Consider the following 21177-nt stretch of genomic DNA (forward strand, 5'->3'; position numbering starts at 1 on the left):
CCACCCACTATTATGAAAAGATGGCTAATTGTCACTTTAAGCCTTGAACCATTATTATATAAGCCTTTTAGTTAATAAAAAATCAATAGCAATCAACTTTTGCGGTCTTTTTACGATTTAGTCATTGTATCTTAATTAGCTATTCAAATGACAAAATTAATGGACCAAACTTTAATTAATCTTCTTACTAACTCTGTAAATATTATTTATAGAAACGAGGTCTCGAAATTTTAATTTCCAACTCCACTAACTTTAGAATCATTACACTTGTACCTTAATTTACTATCAAGTAAGCAAAATTACTAAATCAAACTTTAATGTATTTTCATAATGGTCTCATAAATATAAAATATTAATATCTATTAACACAATTTACGAAAATGGTATTTCAGAACCGTAATTTTCGATACCATTGGAAGTCGGGTTGTTACATATTAGCCCTAGTCTCTACAACCAAAACACAAACACCTTGTCTACAATAACATATTTTCCAATGAACAACTAAGAAACTTCAGAATTATAAAACTTGCACTTCCTTAAGTACCTTAACCAATATTAAAGCATCGAAAACATCTTGTTCGAGAGAAGAAGCTCTAAACATCCACGTCGCAAAAGAAATTAAAATAAACAAAGATGTTAGCTTTCAATATTATACCATTTGATTTGAAAAGTTTAAAAATATTTTTTAATAAATATATGTTTGTAGGATGCACTGCACCTGAGGATACGTTTGATTTGAGGGGTTGAGAAGGAAGCGAGGTCCATGCCCCAACAGACGGCACGACGAGCGTCGCGTTTCTTCTGGTTGCAGCTCTTCTTTACATCAGGTTTCGAGTTGTTGCTGATTTCGTTTTCTCAGAGATCAAATGGAGATAAGGCATTGGGTAATCTGATTCCACGCGGGTGGAGACAAGCGTTTTGATGGGAGGAAGAAAGATGAAGTGTAGAAGCAAGCCCAATAAAAAAGAAAAATAAAAAAAAAGGAAAGAGGAGGAAAAAAAAAGAGGCATAATAGGATACCATGTGGCGGTGTGTGATTGGTCAGTGCTACAACGTCAGTAAAAAATTAATGTCATTAGTCTCAAGTATCAATATAGTGGACGGAAAAAAGTTGGGTACTAATCTGGGACAAAAAAAAATTTATAAGTACCAATAAGTGGATAAGTTTAAATACCAATTTTATATTTAATCCTATAAATAATATTAAAAAATTTTGGTGTGAAAATAATATAAAACTTTAATAATATATAATATATAATATATACAACACCAGTGCTTGAATAACGCAGTCAATACAAGATTCTAAAACAACCAAGATTTGAAGCCTTATTCCTCTTACAATCAAAGGAAAAAGCAATCAAGATGCACCAAGAAATCTATGTCGATTGATCTGATGTGATTCTATTCTATCTCAAAAACAATAATAAACAAAGGATGTAAAAGGAAGATGAAGAGGCCAAAAGAACCCTCATTCCCCCATCACATCACTCTAGAGGGGATAACATTGCCACCGTCTCTTCTTCTCGAGTGATGCATTCCAACATCAACAGTATCAACACCCCCCCCCCCATTGTACGAGCCATAATATATAGGAAAAAGCTATCAAACAAGAAGTGGCAAAAGAAGAAATCAGACACTTTCCCAACACATTGGAGTTAATTGAGTTAAGAGTATGAATGAATGTATAATAATAACTATATATTTGATATTTTATTATTTATTGGAATTTAAAAAATTTTGCCCATTAAGTATAAAAGTAAAATGTCATTCAAATTAAGGAGTGAATAGGGTACACTTTTACATCTTCAAAGACCTTTTTTTTTTTGTTTTCTCTTAATTTTCACATCTTCGCTATTGATGCTTTGTTATCCGAATATAGATCACTAAATAACCGCTATGGTAACTAATCTAAATGGGTCGATTGAACCAAAGCTTCAATAACCATGCCATGGCGTGTACCCTGGGCTGTAAGAGTAATTGTGTACTTTCGACATTGAACTATACCCTTGCATTCCATCCCTCCTGTATTGATCCCACATCGCTTGCTCCTCCACCAAAAACCTCTGCTTCTTCTCTATGTCTGACATTTGCACATACGAAGGCGGCTCCACCGTCAGAGACGCCGAGAACGGATCAACGACGGTGTTTCCTATGTTTTTAGATGACGGTGGTGCCGGTAAGGCAAGCATCGCCGGTCTTCCTAATGAACCAAACGCAAAGCTGCTAGTACTTCCACTGGCGGCATAACCCGATGAAGCCATGGCCTCCATGGTGTTGCCCTGTTGGTACATGCTGTCAAGCAATAATATGTCGAACCCACCACCGAGTGTCGCTCTTTGTTTGGTTAAGTTGCTCGCTGATTGAACCAAAGCTCATTCCCAATCAGCATCATCCATGAAAGCTTCCCATCCTGGACCCGACGACGGAGTACCGACGGCGGCTGCTGCATAACCATCAAACAAAGCCAACGCCAATTTGTCTCCGTAATCTTGACTGGACATTGCGTCCTCTGCGAGGTCCAATAGATCACCCTTTGGTTCAACAACTAAAGCTTTCGAATTATCTACTTCCTCTTCTTTCTCAGGTTCTGGTTCTTCCTTTTCAACAGGCTCGGGTTCTGCAACGATTTAACGGCGTTCATATCTTCTTCTTCACATGAGTCTGTTTCTTTAACGAATCCCGATTCATCACTAATTTTCTTCCCTTGTTCCAATGCAGATTTATCGCGGATAAATTCATCGATAAGGTCGAGCTTTTTCTGGGTGATTTTCTCGATTTCGGGATAATCATAAGATCGTGCAATGCCGATGCTCTTGCACCATGAGTAGAAATTTTCGAGGTCATCGAACTGTTTTCTTTCGCGGCAGAATATATTGTAGATTTTTATGGAATCAGAGATATCAAGCTCCATGAAACGATCGATTAAAACCCCTAATATTTCCGTTATGTCGTAATATATTTGGAAACTTTCTTTAACTATTGCATGAAGAGCCACGATGACCACCCTGTTGTCCTTTGCTGAACCTGTTTCAATTCAAAAAACAAAAATTACCACTATGTACATATCATTACTTTTTAAGAAATGATAATGGTTGCCTCCTCGATGATGATGTGTATATATATAGGCAAACCTATTGGACGACATCCTAAGAAGCGGTCGAGAAGCTGTTGCAAATGCAACAACTGTTAACATTAATGGGAGACAACATTAATGACAAACAATACAAAGTGGTGCAAGTTTAGCACCCTAAAGTTGACTTTGAAAAAGTGGCATGGGATAATTTTTTTTTGGTCCTTGAGATAATGGGCTATTTATTGTTTGGTCCTTAAACCTCAACTATAAATAGGCCTTCTCATTTCTCATTTCTCATTTCAATTCATCCCAACCAATCTTTCTCTCTTAGTTTTCTCTCTTCTCCCATTTGAGAATTCTTAAGGAATTCTATTTGTTTGTAATACTTTGGAGATAGTAAAGTTATCATCTGGTGTTAGTGCCCGAGGACGTAGGTATAATTTACCGAACCTCGTTAAATCTCTTGTGTTCTTTCTTGTCCTATTTTTCTTTCAATATTTGAGGGTATAATAGTAGTATTTAATTGTGCTATTAAATTACTATAGAAGGGATATTCTGTCTAAGGAAAGACTTGGTATTTAAGAGATCCATGTGATCCACCTCTCTTCCCTGGGAATTGAACTTTGTGTGATTTTTTAGTACAATAATTTACACGCTTCCGACCCTATTGGAACAACAAGTGGTATCAAGAGCCGAAGGTTAATCGTAGTATGCTCTGTGGTTGCAGTTTAAACTGATCTTCCACATCAGAAAAGATTTCCTTAGGTATATTGAAAGATTATGGAGAAAACGGTCGGTGTAGGAGCTTCAACATCGTCCATGTGGACAAGACCGACAATTGCAAATGCAAGATTGGCCGTGGAGATCTTTGATGGCACGGGCCATTTTGGTATGTGGCAAAGTGAGGTTCTAGATGCCCTTTTTCAGCAGGGTCTAGACATTGATGAAGAGAAACCAGATGATGTACAGGAGAAAGATTGGAAGGCGATCAATCGGTTGGCATGTGGCACAATTCGATCATGCCTTTCTCGAGAGCAGAGGTATGCTTTTTCAAAGGAGACTTCTGCAAATAAGTTGTGGGTGACACTTGAAGAAAATTTTTTAAAGAAAAACAGTCAAAATAAGCTCCACTTGAAGAAAAGACTGTTTCGCTTCACATACGTCCCAAGTACCACAATGAATGATCACATCACCAAATTTAATCAGTTAGTCACTGATTTGCTGAATATGGATGAGACATTCAAAGATGAAGATTTGGCTTTGATGCTGTTGGGGTCACTTCCTGAGGAGTTTGAGTTCCTAGAAACTACTCTACTTCATGGCAGGAGTGATATATCTCTGAACGAAGTCTGTGCGGCCTTATACAGTTATGAACAGAGAAAGAAGGACAAACAGAAAAACTCAATCAGAGATACAGAAGCTTTAGTAGTCCAAGGTCGTTCATACACTCGGAAGAAAACTCAAAAGGGGAGATCAAAGTCAAAGTCCAGACTCGGGAAAGATGAATGTGCTTTTTGTCATGAGAAAGGCCACTGGAAGAAAAATTGTCCAAAGCTGAAGAATAAGGGAAAAGCTGCTGTAGATGCTTGTGTTGCTAAGCATGATACTAGTGACTCTGAACTATCACTGGTTGCATCATCATCGTCGTTCCATTCAGATGAGTGGATATTGGATTCGGGTTGTACCTATCATATGTCCCCTAACCGGGAGTGGTTCTCTGATTTAGTAGAACTAAATGGAGGAGTTGTTTATATGGGCAATGATAATGCCTGTAAAACTGTTGGGATAGGTTCAATCCAATTAAAGAATAAAGATGGATCAACCAGAGTTCTGACTGATGTTCGGTACGTGCCCAGTTTGAAGAAAAATCTCATCTCATTGGGAGCCTTGGAATCCAATGGTTCAGTTGTTACTATGAGAGATGGGGTTTTGAAAGTGACATCTGGCGTACTTGTGATATTGAAGGGCATCAGAAAAAATAACTTGTATTACTACCAAGGTAGTACAGTTATTGGAGCAGTCGCTGCAGCTTCCGGCAACAAAGAATTGGACTCAATACAGTTGTGGCATATGAAGTTGGGATATGCCAGCGAAAAATCCTTACAAATTCTGGCAAAGCAAGGATTGTTGAAAGGTGCAAAGGCTTGCAAATTAAAATTTTGCGAGCATTGTGTTCTGGGAAAGTAAAAGAGAGTGAAATTCGGTACTACTATCCATAATACAAAAGGTATTTTGGAATATGTTCACTCAGATGTGTGGGGGCCTTTCAAGACACCTTCATTGGGAGGAAAACACTACTTTGTTACTTTTGTTGATGGCTTTTCCAGAAGAGTTTGGGTGTATACCATGAGAACTAAGGATGAAGTGCTTAGAGTTTTTCTTAAATGGAAAACTATGATCGAAAACCAGACTGGCAAGAAAATCAAGCGGCTTAGGATGGACAATGGAGGGGAATATAAAAGTGATCCGTTCTTCGATGTGTGCCAAGAGTATGGTATTGTTCGACACTTCACAGTTAGGGATACACCACAGCAGAATGGATTGGCAGAGCGTATGAATCGAACATTGCTGGAGAAAGTTCGATGTATGTTGTCAAATGCTGGGTTGGGCAAGCAATTTTGGGCTGAGGCTGTGACATACGCTGGCCATCTTGTTAATCGTTTGCCATCATCTGCATTAGAAAGAAAAACTCCTATGGAGGTATGGTCTGGAAAACCGGCTACAGATTATGATTCCTTACATGTGTTTGGAACCACTGCATATTACCATGTGAAGGAGTCAAAGTTAGATCCGAGGGCAAAGAAAGCTCTCTTTATGGGAATCACTTCTGGAGTGAAGGGATTTCGTCTTTTGTGCTTAAGCACAAAGAAAATGATCTGTAACAGAGATGTTACCTTTGATGAATCTGCCACATTGAAAAAGGTAGCAGATAAAGATATTCAGACGAGCAATACTCCACAGCAGGTGGAGTGTACTCCAAAACAGGTGGAGTTTGAGCAGATGGGGATTTGCCCAGTTAATAAGTCTAATTCTCCAGCCACAATGGAGGAATTAGAGGTTGAAGAGGTTCTGACCCAAGAACCACTAAGTACACCAGAACCAGTTGCAGTTGCAAGGCCACGGAGAGAAATTCGTAAACCTGCTCGATTTACTTATATGGTGGCCTACGCCCTTCCCGTTGTTGATGATATTCCTATCACTTATCAAGAAGCAATGCAAAGCTTAGAAAGTGATAAATGGAAAAGCGCCATGGATGAAGAAATGCAGTCTCTCCGAAAGAACAATACTTGGGAGTTGGCGCAATTACCGAAAGGTAAAAGGGCAATCGGATGCAAGTGGGTATTTGCAAAGAAAGATGGATCTCCTAGCAAGAAGGATATTCGCTACAAGGCAAGATTGGTAGCTAAAGGCTACGCTCAGAAGGAGGGAATTGACTACAATGATGTATTTTCCCCTGTTGTGAAGCATTCCTCCATTAGAATTTTGTTGGCCTTGGTAGCACAGTTGAATTTGGAGCTAGCTCAACTTGATGTTAAGACGGCTTTCTTGCATGGTGAGTTAGAAGAGGAGATCTATATGACTCAGCCAGAAGGATACACAGATGCTGGTGGTAGAAATTGGGTTTGTAAGCTTAACAAATCGCTATATGGATTGAAGCAATCCCCAAGGCAGTGGTACAAGCGATTTGATAGCTTTATGAGAAGGCAGAAGTACACAAGAAGCAAATATGACAATTGTGTATATTTGCAGAAGCTGCATGACGGATCTTTCATTTATCTACTCTTGTATGTTGATGATATGTTAATCGCTTCGAAGAGCCAAAATGAGATAGATAAGCTGAAGGCTCAGTTGAATCAAGAGTTCGAGATGAAAGATCTAGGTGAGGCCAAGAAGATTCTCGGCATGGAGATAAGTAGAGATAGACCGAGAGGCAAGCTCTGTTTAAATCAGAAGCAATATCTGAAAAAGGTATTACAATATTTTGGTGTAAATGAAAACACAAAACATGTAAGTACCCCACTTGCTTCTCATTTGAAACTTAGTGCTCAATTATCTCCGAAGACTGAAGATGAAAGAGAATATATGGCGAAAGTCCCATATGCTAATGCAGTTGGGAGTTTGATGTATGCGATGGTGTGTACGAGGCCTGACATTTCACAAGCTGTTGGAGTTGTGAGCAGGTATATGCATGATCCTGGAAAAGGACATTGGTAAGCTGTGAAATGGATTCTACGGTATCTTCGAAAAACCGTAGATGTTGGTTTAATTTTTGAACAGGATGAAGCACTTGGTCAGTTTGTAGTTGGATATGTTGATTTCGACTTTGCTGGTGATTTAGATAAACGTCGTTCAACTACGGGGTATCTGTTTACTCTTGCGAAAGCCCCAGTAAGTTGGAAGTCTACCTTACAGTCTATAGTAGCTGTGTCTACTACAGAGGCAGAATATATGGCAGTTACAGAAGCTGTTAAGGAGGCTATTTGGCTTAATGGATTGTTGAAAGACTTAGGAGTTGTTCAAAGTCACATAAGTTTATATTGTGACAGTCAGAGCGCTATTCATTTAGCGAAAAATCAAGTCTATCATTCAAGAACCAAGCATATCGACGTAAGATATCACTTTGTGCTGGAAGTCTTTGAAAAAGGAAAAATTCTACTTCAGAAGATTCCGACAGCAGATAATCCCGCAGATATGATAACCAAGGTGGTAACAACAATCAAGTTTAATCATTGTTTGAACTTGATTAACATCCTGAGAATTTGAACACCTTCAGGTGTATGGCACTCGAGAGTGCATTTGTAGGCACTACAAAAGATAGCTTTATCGAATTTGGGGAGTTGAAGGAAGTGTGTGAAGATGTGATTATCCTAATCAAATCTTCAAGGTGGAGATTGTTAACATTAATGGGAGACAACATTAATGGCAAACAATACAAAGTGGTGCAAGTTTAGCACCCTAAAGTTGACTTTGAAAAAGTGGCATGGGATAATTTTTTTTTGGTCCTTGAGATAATGGGCTATTTATTGTTTGGTCCTTAAACCTCAACTATAAATAGGCCTTCTCATTTCTCATTTCAATTCATCCCAACCAATCTTTCTCTCTTAGTTTTCTCTCTTCTCCCATTTGAGAATTCTTAAGGAATTCTATTTGTTTGTAATACTTTGGAGATAGTAAAGTTATCATCTGGTATTAGTGCCCGAGGACGTAGGTATAATTTACCGAACCTCGTTAAATCTCTTGTGTTCTTTCTTGTCCTATTTTTCTTTCAATATTTGAGGGTATAATAGTAGTATTTAATTGTGCTATTAAATTACTATAGAAGGGATATTCTGTCTAAGGAAAGACTTGGTATTTAAGAGATCCATGTGATCCACCTCTCTTCCCTGGGAATTGAACTTTGTGTGATTTTTTAGTACAATAATTTACACGCTTCCGACCCTATTGGAACAACAACAACTTTGAAAACAATTGCTCGTTCTTCAACTCAGCAATAGGTATGGATCGGACAACAGAGGCGTCCTCGTTATCTTCGTGATCTTCATCATTGTAACCATACATGCTTCGTCTTCCACCATACCTGCCTTCCATCATGTATTCAAGTCTTTCATCCAGGTACAGCGCGTAAGTACGCACGAAGGCAGAGAAATCCCAGGAATTAGATTGGGAAGTGTCGCGGAAATCCGACATGTTGAGGATGCGAGTCCCGCGGCGAGTGGAGAAGAAAATCTCTTGTTCATAGGCAGGATCGCCTTCGGAGAGGAGGTGTTGGATAAGCATGAGGGTTTTGAGGGCGACGGTCCAGTTGCGGGTCTTGTTGAGGCGTTTGGAGAGGGTTTTGACACAGGCGCTGATGTGGGCACGCGAGTAGGAGGTTAAGCTCAGGATTTCTTGAATGTGTCTTTCCTCTGCTGGGTATTCTTCGTGCCTTGTTGCCTTGACAATGGCCACTTCGAGGTCGGAAACTGAGCTGCTGCTGCCCACTTTGGCCAGGCTTATGCTGGTTTGGCCTTTCACATGTCCGATGACTCTTCTGATCTTGCTTGGGGCCATTGGGAATTTCGTGTTCCTTCCTGCTACAACAATTCTGGCATTAAACAGTGAATGATATGAAATGAATGCTGAGATAGAGAGAGAATCATGGAATGAAATCCCACCTCGTTGGCTGTTGGACGTAAGAATATGAATGAAGGGTCAAAGAAATCCCCTCTACAACAATCGTTTTTATTACAAAACGATTGTTGAAGGGAGAATAAAGATTATTACAAAACGATTGTTGAAGGGAGAATAAAGAGAGAAGAAAGAAAGTTAGAGAAACGAGGAATATGTCTTTGAAGAATAGGGTATCCTTTTTCTCCTGGAAAACTTTCCTCTCCCTTCTTTCACTATATCTTTCCCTTTCTTTTTTCCTTATTTGTTTCTAGGTTTAAATCAAACGTTAAAAGTCATATCTGTCAAACCAGCATTGCCATTTATTTCCTCTATTATAGGAAAAGCTTTCGATGGGAGATATTAAGCCACATGTTAATTCCTAATTGGCTAATGCGAACTATATTTTTGTTTCTTTTATAGAAAACAAGCCAATTGTGAGACCAAAATTAAGGTTTTTTTTTTTCTAAAATTCTAAAAATTACAGTTTCTGATTTTGAAATGTAAAAATTGCGAGACCGAGCATAGCCCAACGTAGCAACTGAAACTGACCACCCATCTTCCCGATGAATCTCGTATCAACCCACCACCAACCGTTGCACCTGTGACGCTGCTAACGCCCCCATATGTATTCAGCTTATATCATCCGCTTCGGGGCGCATTTCACTGTACTTGCCTCAGTCGTCACTCAGCTTCAAGGGATTCGTCAATAACCTTAGCCCAAGACAGGCTAGCAGTCACTATGTCTACTGCACAGTAATGCAGGTGTTGAAAAATAACCCAGTTGCGGTTCTTCCATATGTTCCCTGCAAAAGCACCAAACATATCTCCCAGCCGACACCATTAACCACCACATCATCACTATTCCAAAGATTTTCCAATAACCAGCTGCCCACTGATGACGTATAAAACCCATGTTGTTTCAAAGGTTCCAAATTGACCGCGGACTGGGCAATCTCGAATAACATGGACTACAGTTTCCTCATGCTGCCCACAGATAAAGCAAGAGCCATAATCAGTCATTTGTCGTCGTTGTCGCTCAGAGTTCGTAAGCAAGCGATCATGCACCAACAACCACAAGAATTATCGTATTCAATGCCGGCAATCGGAGCTACCAAACCAGCTTGCAATTTGAACTGATTGGCTCCCAACATGGTTGCCTCAGGATTCAATAGCTACTAGCCACCGTGAAACAATCCGTCTAGAACCTTTCATACACCCACCGATCAACCCTTGCGTCTGCTCTAGGAGAGTGAACCCAAGCAATGATCGTCAACACGTAATGGGGCAGCTCACCCGCAAACATTGACCAATTCCATTCACCATCAATCGTTACCATCGTAAAAACTGAGGCCACGGAAAACTCGGTTCGGACAGCAAGCAGTAGCCAACCAAGGAACCCAATTTAATCCGGACATCATGCCAAAACATTGGGGTTCTACCATCACTAAGTTGCCAAATCGTGTTCTCCCGCAAGTACCTCCATACTCTAGAAAGGGATCTGTATACAAAGCTACAACACCGCTGGTAAATGTCCATGGGGGCACCGCTCAACCAATTTATACTTCGATCGGAAGACCCGAACCAAAAATCCCTCCGGACGGGCAACCAAAGTGTACCCAAGTTTCATGATAAATGTCCAATTCTAAAATGAACTGATCGCACGCGAAGCCCACCAAGGTCCAACGGCTGGCGGCAACAATCCCAGTTAACAAGTGAACTTTCTACTTAGCAGTTGTGGATCCCCAAATAAACCTTCTAACCAATCGTTCAATCTCCCTACACACCCCCACAAGCAGAAGGGTCGATTGCATACAATAACTTGGTACAACCAGAAGAACCGACTTAGCCAAATTGACACGACCAGCTAAGGAAAGGAGGCTTACTTCATAACCATTTAGTCGATCTTTAACCTTCTCCACAACAAACTTACAAGTATCTATAGTCACCCTCGTGTGAAACAGTGGAACCCCAAGATACCTACTAACACCAAGCAGCCTGCTAATCTAATTCGTCACCCTGTCCTCGACATTGCTTGAAAAGGAAGCCCGAGTCTTTTGACTATTAACCCTGTGCCTAGAACATCAACTGAAACGAGCCAGAATATCCTCCATCACACTTCCTCGCTGTAAATCCACTCGAGAAAATGACCAAGTCATCTACCAAAAACAGAGGAGAGATGGGGCGGCCCGACTTGGTTGATTTGTTTTTTATTTAAAAATTTAGGTTCATTTTTGTTATCCTACTAAAAAATTTTACTTGATAGCCATGTAAAAAAAAATTGAAAATATGAATATGAGGTTTTAAAACAGTCATTCAAACTCTTTATGTTTAGAAAACTGTTGAAAGTATTTTTAAGAAAAATTGATATTATTATTTTCATTAAAATAATTAACTATATTAATTATTTATACTAATGATCTTATAAAAATAAAGAGACGTTAAAAATTAAATTACATCAATTAAATTTCAAAGTTTAGCCTAAAATAAGACCAAAACTAAAATTCCGTCGTTATTTTATAACGTCAAAAGGAAACACAGCCAAAACAAAATATTATTATTTATAGTTTAACGAGAATTTTTGTTAAAATTTTCATAATAAACATTTCTTGTATTGTAATGGTATATCTTACTATTCTTAACGTCTTTTTACTAAAATTAATATTTTAAAATAGCGATATACTTTTTTAATATTTTTTACTAAAAACATTTCCTAATTTTTTATAGGATTAAGCTCACATTATTATATTTTAAGTTGAAAAAAAACAATCTCATGTTAAAGTGTACCAGAGCCCTAAACAAGTTAATTAACATTAAACCAGTAATTTATTAACAACTCCTATTTACTGTAAAAATATACTAAAACTTCAAAATTATTATGTCAAACACTAATAAGACAATACTAACAATGTAGCCGGAGTGAGTTATGAAAGTAGTAACGACAGTTTGCAACTGATCAGACAAGCGAAACTCAATTCCTCAAAACACAGTTTTCCAAGTTTGGCAACCCTCCGCTCCCTGGTTTCTTTTTGGAAACTCCCAGCGTCATTCCAACAGAGACTAGCGTCTCTAGTGATCTTCCACTGTTAGCTAAGAGGTCATCATCTATATCTATTGCACCCTGCACCCAATCACACACGATATACGTCCATGAAAATGAAAAGTTAAAGCAATATAGATGAATATGAAGAGTATGATGCCAACCTTTTCAAAGACACAAATCACTGTGCTCCCCCCGAATGAGAAATATCCAAACTGCAGATCAAATGAGTGAATTGCCTATTAAAAGGGATGGCATTATGCTAAACGACAAACATCAAAAATATATATATATGCATGGGGTGCTAACCTCCTCTCCCTTTTTGACAAAGTCACCTTCCTTCTTCACAAAAGTAATGCTACCAACCATAGTAGCTCCAATTGCAACAAATGCCACCTGCGGCATGGAAAGAATTTCCTTATTGATAGAAGTTATGAGAGAATTGATGGATCTACGCCTCAATGCCATGCAGAGCATTAAGGGCTTGGCCAGAATTTCAAGAAAATATCAGTAAAAGATCCACAAGTCAATTAAAGCAGAGTCCAACCTTTCCAAACTCTGCAGTAGAAATAATGGTCACCACTCGTTTATTCTCAGTGAAAACATTACAATATTTGCTATTGACAGCAATGGGATTAACCTAGGAAATAAGATGTGAACAATCAAGAATAATACAAATGTCACTAGTTTTAAAAAGAAGATGCATAGAATTGTAAGGGAAGATGCCAATAACATCGTGGCTTCAAGGAAAGAAGCTTGTGACTTACTGTGTATAAGCATCCAGGAATATTTACAAATTTTCCAATGGTGCCAGAAACTGGAAGATGAAACCTATGATAGTCCTGTTCCAAGGGTAAAGGAGTCCAAGTTTAACATTAATAAAATCAGATAAAATAATTTAGCTAACTTCATGTTACAATGGAAATAATGTAAGAGCTTGCACCGCCTACCTGTGGGGCCAACCTGAATATCACCAAACTTCCATCAATAAAAGCATTTGAACAGACTTCTTTCCCCAGAAGACCTTGAATTGAAAACTTTCGACCCTAAAAATTGCCCATACAAAATTAAAGCATGTTCCTAAGTGCATTTCCGAAGAGAGAAAGGAGGAAAATTAGATAGTGAGAGAGGGAGAGAGAGGGAAGAAGAACAAGAATAAAAGATAAAGAACACTTGGTAGGGTAGTGCAAGACAAATTGATGGTTGGCTTAGTTGCATTGGGTGAAAGGTAGAGATAAGATTGTTTCATGCGAGGGTCTCAACCTCTTTCAAGAAATATTTATATAGAACCAAGAAAATTGTAACATGGGAGATATTCAAAGAAGAAGAAGTGTAAATCATACCTTGATCCAAAACCGCAGACTATCTTCTACTGACTTAAAAGCCATCAACCGACAATCAGCAGCACATACTGCAACATCATCACGCTCAATGGAAGCTATTGTTCTTGCTCCAGGTTTTAGCTCTCTCACGAAAAATTCATTAAATGTCTGACACAATAAAATGTAAGTTTGGTGTTGCCGAGAACCAGAAAATGCCAAAAAGAAAAAAGACAGAAGTTCCAGCAATCATATATCATGCTGCCACTGATCGTAGAACCTAAATTAACTAGAACTAAGAGCAAATTTGCAAGTTATGTGCCAATTCTTTCAGTCTAGCTAAAGGATCATCCAGAGTAAAGAGATTCCTAGCATGATAATAATCAATTATCACAGAACAAGCAGTGTTCAATTTTACTTATGATCACTTCGAAGAAAGGATCAAGCATGAATTTCATCAATCATAGAATTGAATTGGGCATGGCTTGGTTTTAAAGGGGAGAGTGAACAAACATCCTCCTTAAAATATCTCAACTTATAAGCTCCATGCTAATAAGCCCATAAGTTTTCCTAGGTAATTAGTCTTTTGTTTAGCAATATTATTTAATTATATGTGTGCATTAGGGGGGAAAAAAGACAAGATTCAGAGCCTCAAAGAACAAATTTATTTGTTAAATAACTTTCAGTATTTTAAATTTGGAACAGCAAGAAATCCTGGTAACTGAATGAAAATAAATGCCAGACTAGATTGCATTGTTTATAAGAAGAATCAACTTTATTCTTTCTACTTAAGCTTCTTCATAAACATTTTAAATACAATGCCATATAGAATTTACGGCATGGATTAGGCACATCTATAAACTCATAAGTATCCCTGGCCCTAATTTACTTATCCAACACTGAGCTTTAAGTCCACAAGGTGCAAAGGCTCAACTACGGGAAGCAGTAGGGGGGATGCTTAGAGTCCTTGGGGAGAAACAATACTATAGGAATTTAATTGCTTACCTCAACAAGAAAGCTAGAGAAATCAGATTTTGGGGATATGGACCTTTACCTTAAAGTGCTCCAAAGGATACTTGACTTCAGCCATATTGATTTGATCCTACAATACCATAGTCCATAGTTAACTTCTAATAACACAAACTTCTAAGTCATGAATTTTTAGAAAGTTCATGCTTAGCTAGTCCATTTCAAGAAGAAAGGAAAAACTCAAAAACCAAATAAGCCTATATCCATACATCATTTAAACAGTATCAATCAAAGCAACTTATAAATGCTCCTGATCAAAACCTTAAAACAATGGTTTCTTCTACAGCACAGAGTATCAGACCTTGAAAAATTCTACAAATTTAGGAATTTCTTTAGCAGATTCAACTGTATTCATCTGTCTTCCTTGCCTCTCCGAGATGCTTTGTAAGATTTCCTTTGCACCTGAATCCAAATGATCCACCAATAGATTAGAGACATCAGTTTAGGTTTCAAACATTTGATCTAAGCCATTTCATAAAATTATTTAAATTTAAAGCTAATTTAGATTGGAAGGATAATAAAATGAATTATGCTCAACTTATACATCTATAACTAAATGGCACAAAGTTAAAATATTAAGTCTTTTGGAAAACAGATGATAAATTAATTGTTTTATGACATGTTAAACAGATGACTCCTCTAAACTAGAGACATCAGTTTAGGTTTCAGACATTTGATCTAAGCCATTTCATAAAATTATTTAAATTTAAATCTAATTTAGATTGAAAGGATAATAAAATGAATTATGCTCAACTTATACATCTATAACTAGATGGCACAAAGTTAAAATATTAAGTCTTTTGGAAAACAGATGATAAACTAATTGTTTTATGATATGGAAAACAGATGACTCCTCTAAACTAGAGACATCAGTTTAGGTTTCAGACATTTGATCTAAGCCATTTCATAAAATTATTTAAATTTAAACCTAATTTAGATTGGAAGGATAATAAAATGAATTATGCTCAACTTATACATCTATAACTAAATGGCACAAAGTTAAAATATCAAGTCTTTTGGAGAACAGATGATAAATTAATTGTTTTATGACATGGAAAACAGATGACTCCTCTAAACTAGATTAGGTTCAACTTTTCTTGCCCTTATCCCAACCCTAATATAACCATCCCTAAGAGGCAAAGCATGTTACCTTCTTGCTTTTGGCAAGGATTAAAACTTAACATGGGATGAAAGGAGTAAGAATGACAGTACAAGTATATAAAGGTAACCATCATATGCGATGCATCCCTTCATTGTGTGCAAAAAAATGAGTGTCAAGCCATGAAAGAAAACAATGAATGACTTCACTTTACTTCAAATAATAGAAAAAAGTTGGAAGTATTACCACAAAAAAGAAAATGAGGCATTGCAATATCCTCACATAAAATTGAATATGGGTTTAAGGGCTACAAGATTAATGCTTATACTTTGTCTGAATTTGTGATCCAAATAAGCACAGTTTTCTAAGCTATCATTCTATCACATGAAAACCCATCCTGGCTAATTATTTGTTATTAACTGTTTAGTTGAATTTCAACACTAACAGGCATAACATACATGCATGTGTAATACGTAAAGGTATACCTTTATCCATAAGGCCAAGTCCTATTTTTGACTGGTAAATGGTTCTCATTGACAGAACAATCTTTGTATCGATTAATTCTTCTACCAGCCTCTTCGTCTTTCGATCAAAAACCTAGAGCAACAAATTGTTAACGAAAGATATCATGAAGACAAACATCTTCTGGAAGTACTGATGCGAATCAATAGCACCAAGAAACCAACAAAAACTAGCAGATCAAGATTGAGATTTTTTTTTTCAAAAGAGAATTAAAATGAAATTACCAATATATGTGAAGCACTTGACCCAGAGTTCAAACCAAATCTATATGATGAAAAATGGGCCCACTCGCTTAATTTGAACATCCACCTACAAATTTACAATTTGAACCTACCATTTAAGCCATAGTAATGAAGTTCAATGATTATACTAAGAAATTTCACAACAATATTACAAAAATCACAAAGTTGGAGGATAAGATTCTCACCCATATGAGGCCTGTTTATCAGTCAAGAAGCCTCCTGTCATGACCTGGTTACCAGTTCCTTCGTCAAAACACAAAGACAAATGAATCAGAGAGTTCAGCTTATCACCGCCTTCAACTACCTCACCACAGACAGGGCAACAGTTCATTATCGGCTCTCTGCAATACAGAAATATAATACACAAAAACAACAGGTAAAATTTCATAACATGTTTCTGGAGAAATTTGGCTAAGGTTTGACTCTTTTACTGGGAAGTATGAACCTGAACCTATTATATCTACCACAAATAAATCATATAACATGGAAGCCTGGTGAAAGCTAGAGTCAGCACTCAAACAAAGGAAGAGGTCCAAAATTTTACTTAAAAGTGGGAGCTTGAATTAACAATGTTTCATAAATCCAACTACCCTGACTACAAATCCACTCACAATGAAAGGATATCATAATCAAAGAAAAATCATAACATGTGAGTTTGTGAGCATCTTGATTACCAAGCAGCAATGAAAAGTCATGTTCAGATAGATGAGTAAAGCTTTAGAATGATAACTAACAATGTTTCATAAATCCAACTACCCTGACTACAAATCCACTCACAATGAAAGGATATCATAATCAAAGTAAAATCATAACATGTGAGTTTGTGAGCATCTTGATTACCAAGCAGCAATGAAGAGTCATGTTCAGATAGATGAGTAAAGCTTTGGAATGATAACTAACTCTTACACCCAGACCTCGAACTAAGAAACTTGAATTAACAATGTTTCATAAATCCAACTACCCTGACTACAAATCCACCCACAATGAAAAGATATCATAATCGAAGTAAAATCATAACATGCGAGTTTGGGAGAATCTTGGTAGCCAAGCAGCTATGAAAAGTCACATTCAGATAGAAGAGTAATGCTTTAGAATGGTAACCAACTCTGACAATTGGGCCTCGAACTAAGAAGAAACTTATTCAATACACCTAAGAATGTGGAAATTCAATGGAGATAGATAAAAAGAAAAAAAAAAAGGATTGTGATGTTTACACCTTATGTCTTAACCTACAAGGATTCAGCATGACGCAAAATAACATTGAAAAGGCAGAGGATATTAGTATTAATTTAGGGAACCTTCTCAAGGTTTTCTTAACAGAAACAGTGTACAAAATGTAAAAATCATAAACCTCCTGACTGAATGCAAGATATGAATGACACACTTTATAAATAAATGTAACAATAAAAGAAAAAAAAGTTTATGATGCCAAATAAAATCCCTCAACATCATTCATGATTTCACTTATACTAGAGACATTACGTTTCTTGTTGAAGAGCAAGAAGTTCAGCCAGCTCATCCAAGCTCACAACACCGTCCCCATTTTTATCAGCGGCTTTGAAGAGCTCCTCTTTCTAGCAAACCAGTGCAGAGATAAAGTCAAGAAAATGAATTTCCATGAGAACTTAATGCTAAATTTGTATCATTAAGACTCAATGGCCTAGTCAGAAGATTTTCAATATATAACTCAGAAAGGCTTAACCACAGGTGAGGAATTTGAAACAATGAGAGCAGACAAATTTCTTGAGGAACAAATTGTGAACTGTATCACTTGCATTTAGGTAGGAGAGGAGTTTTTTTGTAGAAAACAATATGCTAATAAACCACAGGAGCTCAAACCTTGCTAGCAGCCAGATTATTGCCAAAAGCATTAATTAACTCAGAAAACTCAGAGAGTGAAAGCTTTCCATCTTCATCGTAGTCCTGAAAATAATTGCATACAATGGCCAAGTTTTAATACTGAACTAGAAAGTTGCATGAAAAGTCCAAGATCTTGTCATAAGAACTGAGAGCAACATCTCCAAAATTTTTAACACATACACATGACAGGAAAACAAAACCATTCTCAAGAGAATCCAGAATTAGATTAGAACTTCAGAGCAGATTGACTTGAAACCATTAGGGATTTTATTTTATTGTTTTAAAAGCCAATGGTTAGCTATATACTTATAATGGCTTATGTGCTTACCATGATGAGAACAAGCAGAACTATAGGAAATAGCAAAAAGGAAATGAGAAAAATCTAGAGGTAAGGGCGTTACCATTGTATTATATTGCCACACTTTAATGAAATCCTATGATTAGTAGCATCTTCCTTTTCCCATTCTCACCCCAACCAACTGATTGCAACAAAATAAATCTAAAAATGGAAAACCTATGGAAAATATATAGCACATCTTAAGCACAACTAAGTCCACCATAGAAATGCTATAGCAACTTCTCATATACACAATCCCATAGCTAGGTGATAAAGGTCAATGACAACATCAAGACCTAAACTCTTTTTGTAGTAATATGCATAAACAAATAAAATGTGGCACAAAACATATCATTAAATATGACTCACCACAATTGATAAGATTCGTCTTGCAAAATTTTTCTCCGTTTCAATTGGGTCCTGACAGTTTTTCCAACTAGATGTTAGAAATAAATACTATAGTTCCAATCAACTTAGAGAATTGTTTGTTGCATAGTGCACACCTCAACATTACAGGAAATACGGACACAGCCAACAACCTTGTCAGATGATCCAGGATCAATCAGGTCGAATGTACCAAAGTCAGAATCTGAATCCTGAAATAAGAGTTTTATGCAATGAAGTTATCCTGAATAGTAATATACAATAATGATGTTCAATGAGAAAGACTGTTCACCTGTGTCAGATAGTCAAGTAGATTGATCTCACAGTACCCTATGAGGTTATTTTTTGATAATCTGTTCGTCTGCCCCAAATGGACATAATGACAAATTGAGCACAAGACATGATAAATGAAAATGTAGTTTAGTCAAATAAATGAAAATTCACTTTCAGATTGTTGCACGCACCTCAAATACTGAGATTCTGGCAACAAGAGGTCCATTTTTTTCCAAAAGAAGTTTTCTCTCCTGTCAAGAGAAGAAGTTGTTAGCTGAAACAAGCAGATGGTAAATAACTGGGAACATAAATTCCATGTTATAACATTCATAAAACAGATTAGCAGCTTTGAACAACTGCTAGCAGCAAATGTAAACTGAAGGCCAGACATTTTCACTTTAACAATAAATATCAGCAGCTCATTCCACAAATCAGTACTAAATCAACGGACTATTCAAATCAAATAAGATTACAAGAAGTATAAAATCATAAGCATGTAGTTCAGAGTACTCACACAGTTCCAAACAGGCTTGTCTGTTCTGCACCACCAAACCAAAAAAAAAAAAAGTCAACAAGCATAAAACTGGAAACGGGGAGTCAAGCCCTAAAATGTAAGAACTTGTACAATCTAAGCTATCTGCAACAGATTGAAAAGAAATTAATTTCGTTCAAAGTTAATCCAGAATTGAAAAACATAAGAACTAAAGTAAGGACTAAACTGCATGTCGGACCAAAATACTGAGTAAGAATTAAAAGAAAAAAAATCAGAGCAAAACTCTATTTTAATACGTAATAGGAATTAGTTTACAATGCTTAACTCAGTAGAAACATTTGTTCGAAACGTTTGCTCCCCAAACGAAACACATGCCAGCCATTTGTCCTTAAACTTCATCTCCGCCTATGATCAAAGAGAGAGTAAGAGAGAGAGAATTAAACGGAAAAAAATAGAGTCGAAGAAACTAACAGTAAAGAGTAAATAAGGAGACGATGAATTAAGAATACGTTGATGAGAGTAAGGTGAGCAATGCCAGCGAAATCCTCGGCGGCAAAGAGTTTTTATGAGAAGAATCGCTTCTACGACGGCGACGAAGGCGATGACGACGCAATCTATGCTTCACCCGAGAGATGCGCGAGGGTTTAGCATCCTCATCCGAAGAAGAAGAAGAGCCGTCCTCCTTTGAGCTCCCGTGCCCCATACTCTCTCGACTCTAAGAGCTCTTTCGTTTCGTTTCCTCGGACGTATAGCTTCTTTTTTGGGGAAGGGGGGTTAATGGGAATTTGAAGAGAAAAGTCGGATGGGATGGCTGAACCGGACCGTTGAATATCCAGTGTCCACATAAAGTGGACAAGTAAAATCAGAAGGAGAGGCTATTCATGGTGTCATTTAAATCTCGGGCCCTGCCCCTGCGCTGTTAATGAAAGTGGAATGCATTATGGAGGAAACTTCGTCGTTTAACCGGGTTAGTGGATTTGGTGAGTGCTTTACAGAAGGGACCTACTTGTCTTTTCCTTACCACACGTGAGGACAAATTAACACATGAAAGTCTAGCCGACTCTTTAGGTCATTAAAAATAACCACCACTTGCCCAAAAGATAGCCGAGAAAGAGAGCTTTTTGCTTTCTTTCGTCAACGCGTAATATTATAATGGTAATTTTCTTTCATATTTCAACATTCAAACTTAACCCAAATATTTAAAAATTAAGTTTATTATCATTTTTTCTAACTACTTTGTAACATAAATGCATATCTTATAATAAAAAATATACATCACTAATACAAATAAAGTTAGTTGCATCCAACACCCTTAAATTCTCATTTCTACAATTGTTAATTTATCTTATGTAACATAAT

The 21177-nt window shown here is 37.2% G+C and overlaps 1 protein-coding gene and 1 pseudogene across 1 annotated transcript; both read right to left on the reverse strand.

Moving 5' to 3' along the window:
- Positions 1-1749: 1749 nt before the first annotated feature.
- LOC107929575 (putative clathrin assembly protein At1g03050) lies at positions 1750-11510 on the reverse strand (annotated as a pseudogene).
- A 517-nt stretch (positions 11511-12027) lies between these two features.
- On the reverse strand, positions 12028-20726 carry LOC107929560 (phosphatidylserine decarboxylase proenzyme 2). The gene is given in 22 exon segments (XM_016861025.2): positions 12028-12341; positions 12425-12475; positions 12570-12656; positions 12808-12900; positions 13028-13102; positions 13211-13306; positions 13604-13750; positions 14634-14681; positions 14910-15010; positions 16193-16304; positions 16454-16538; positions 16657-16812; positions 17954-18045; positions 18311-18394; positions 19038-19088; positions 19172-19264; positions 19345-19413; positions 19517-19576; positions 19840-19864; positions 20144-20223; positions 20328-20381; positions 20384-20726. Coding segments are annotated over 22 exon segments (1947 nt in total). The 5' UTR covers positions 20522-20726; the 3' UTR covers positions 12028-12191.
- Positions 20727-21177: the final 451 nt, after the last annotated feature.

This window comes from Gossypium hirsutum, chromosome A12 (assembly GCF_007990345.1).
Source record: "Gossypium hirsutum isolate 1008001.06 chromosome A12, Gossypium_hirsutum_v2.1, whole genome shotgun sequence".
NCBI lineage: Eukaryota > Viridiplantae > Streptophyta > Magnoliopsida > Malvales > Malvaceae > Gossypium > Gossypium hirsutum.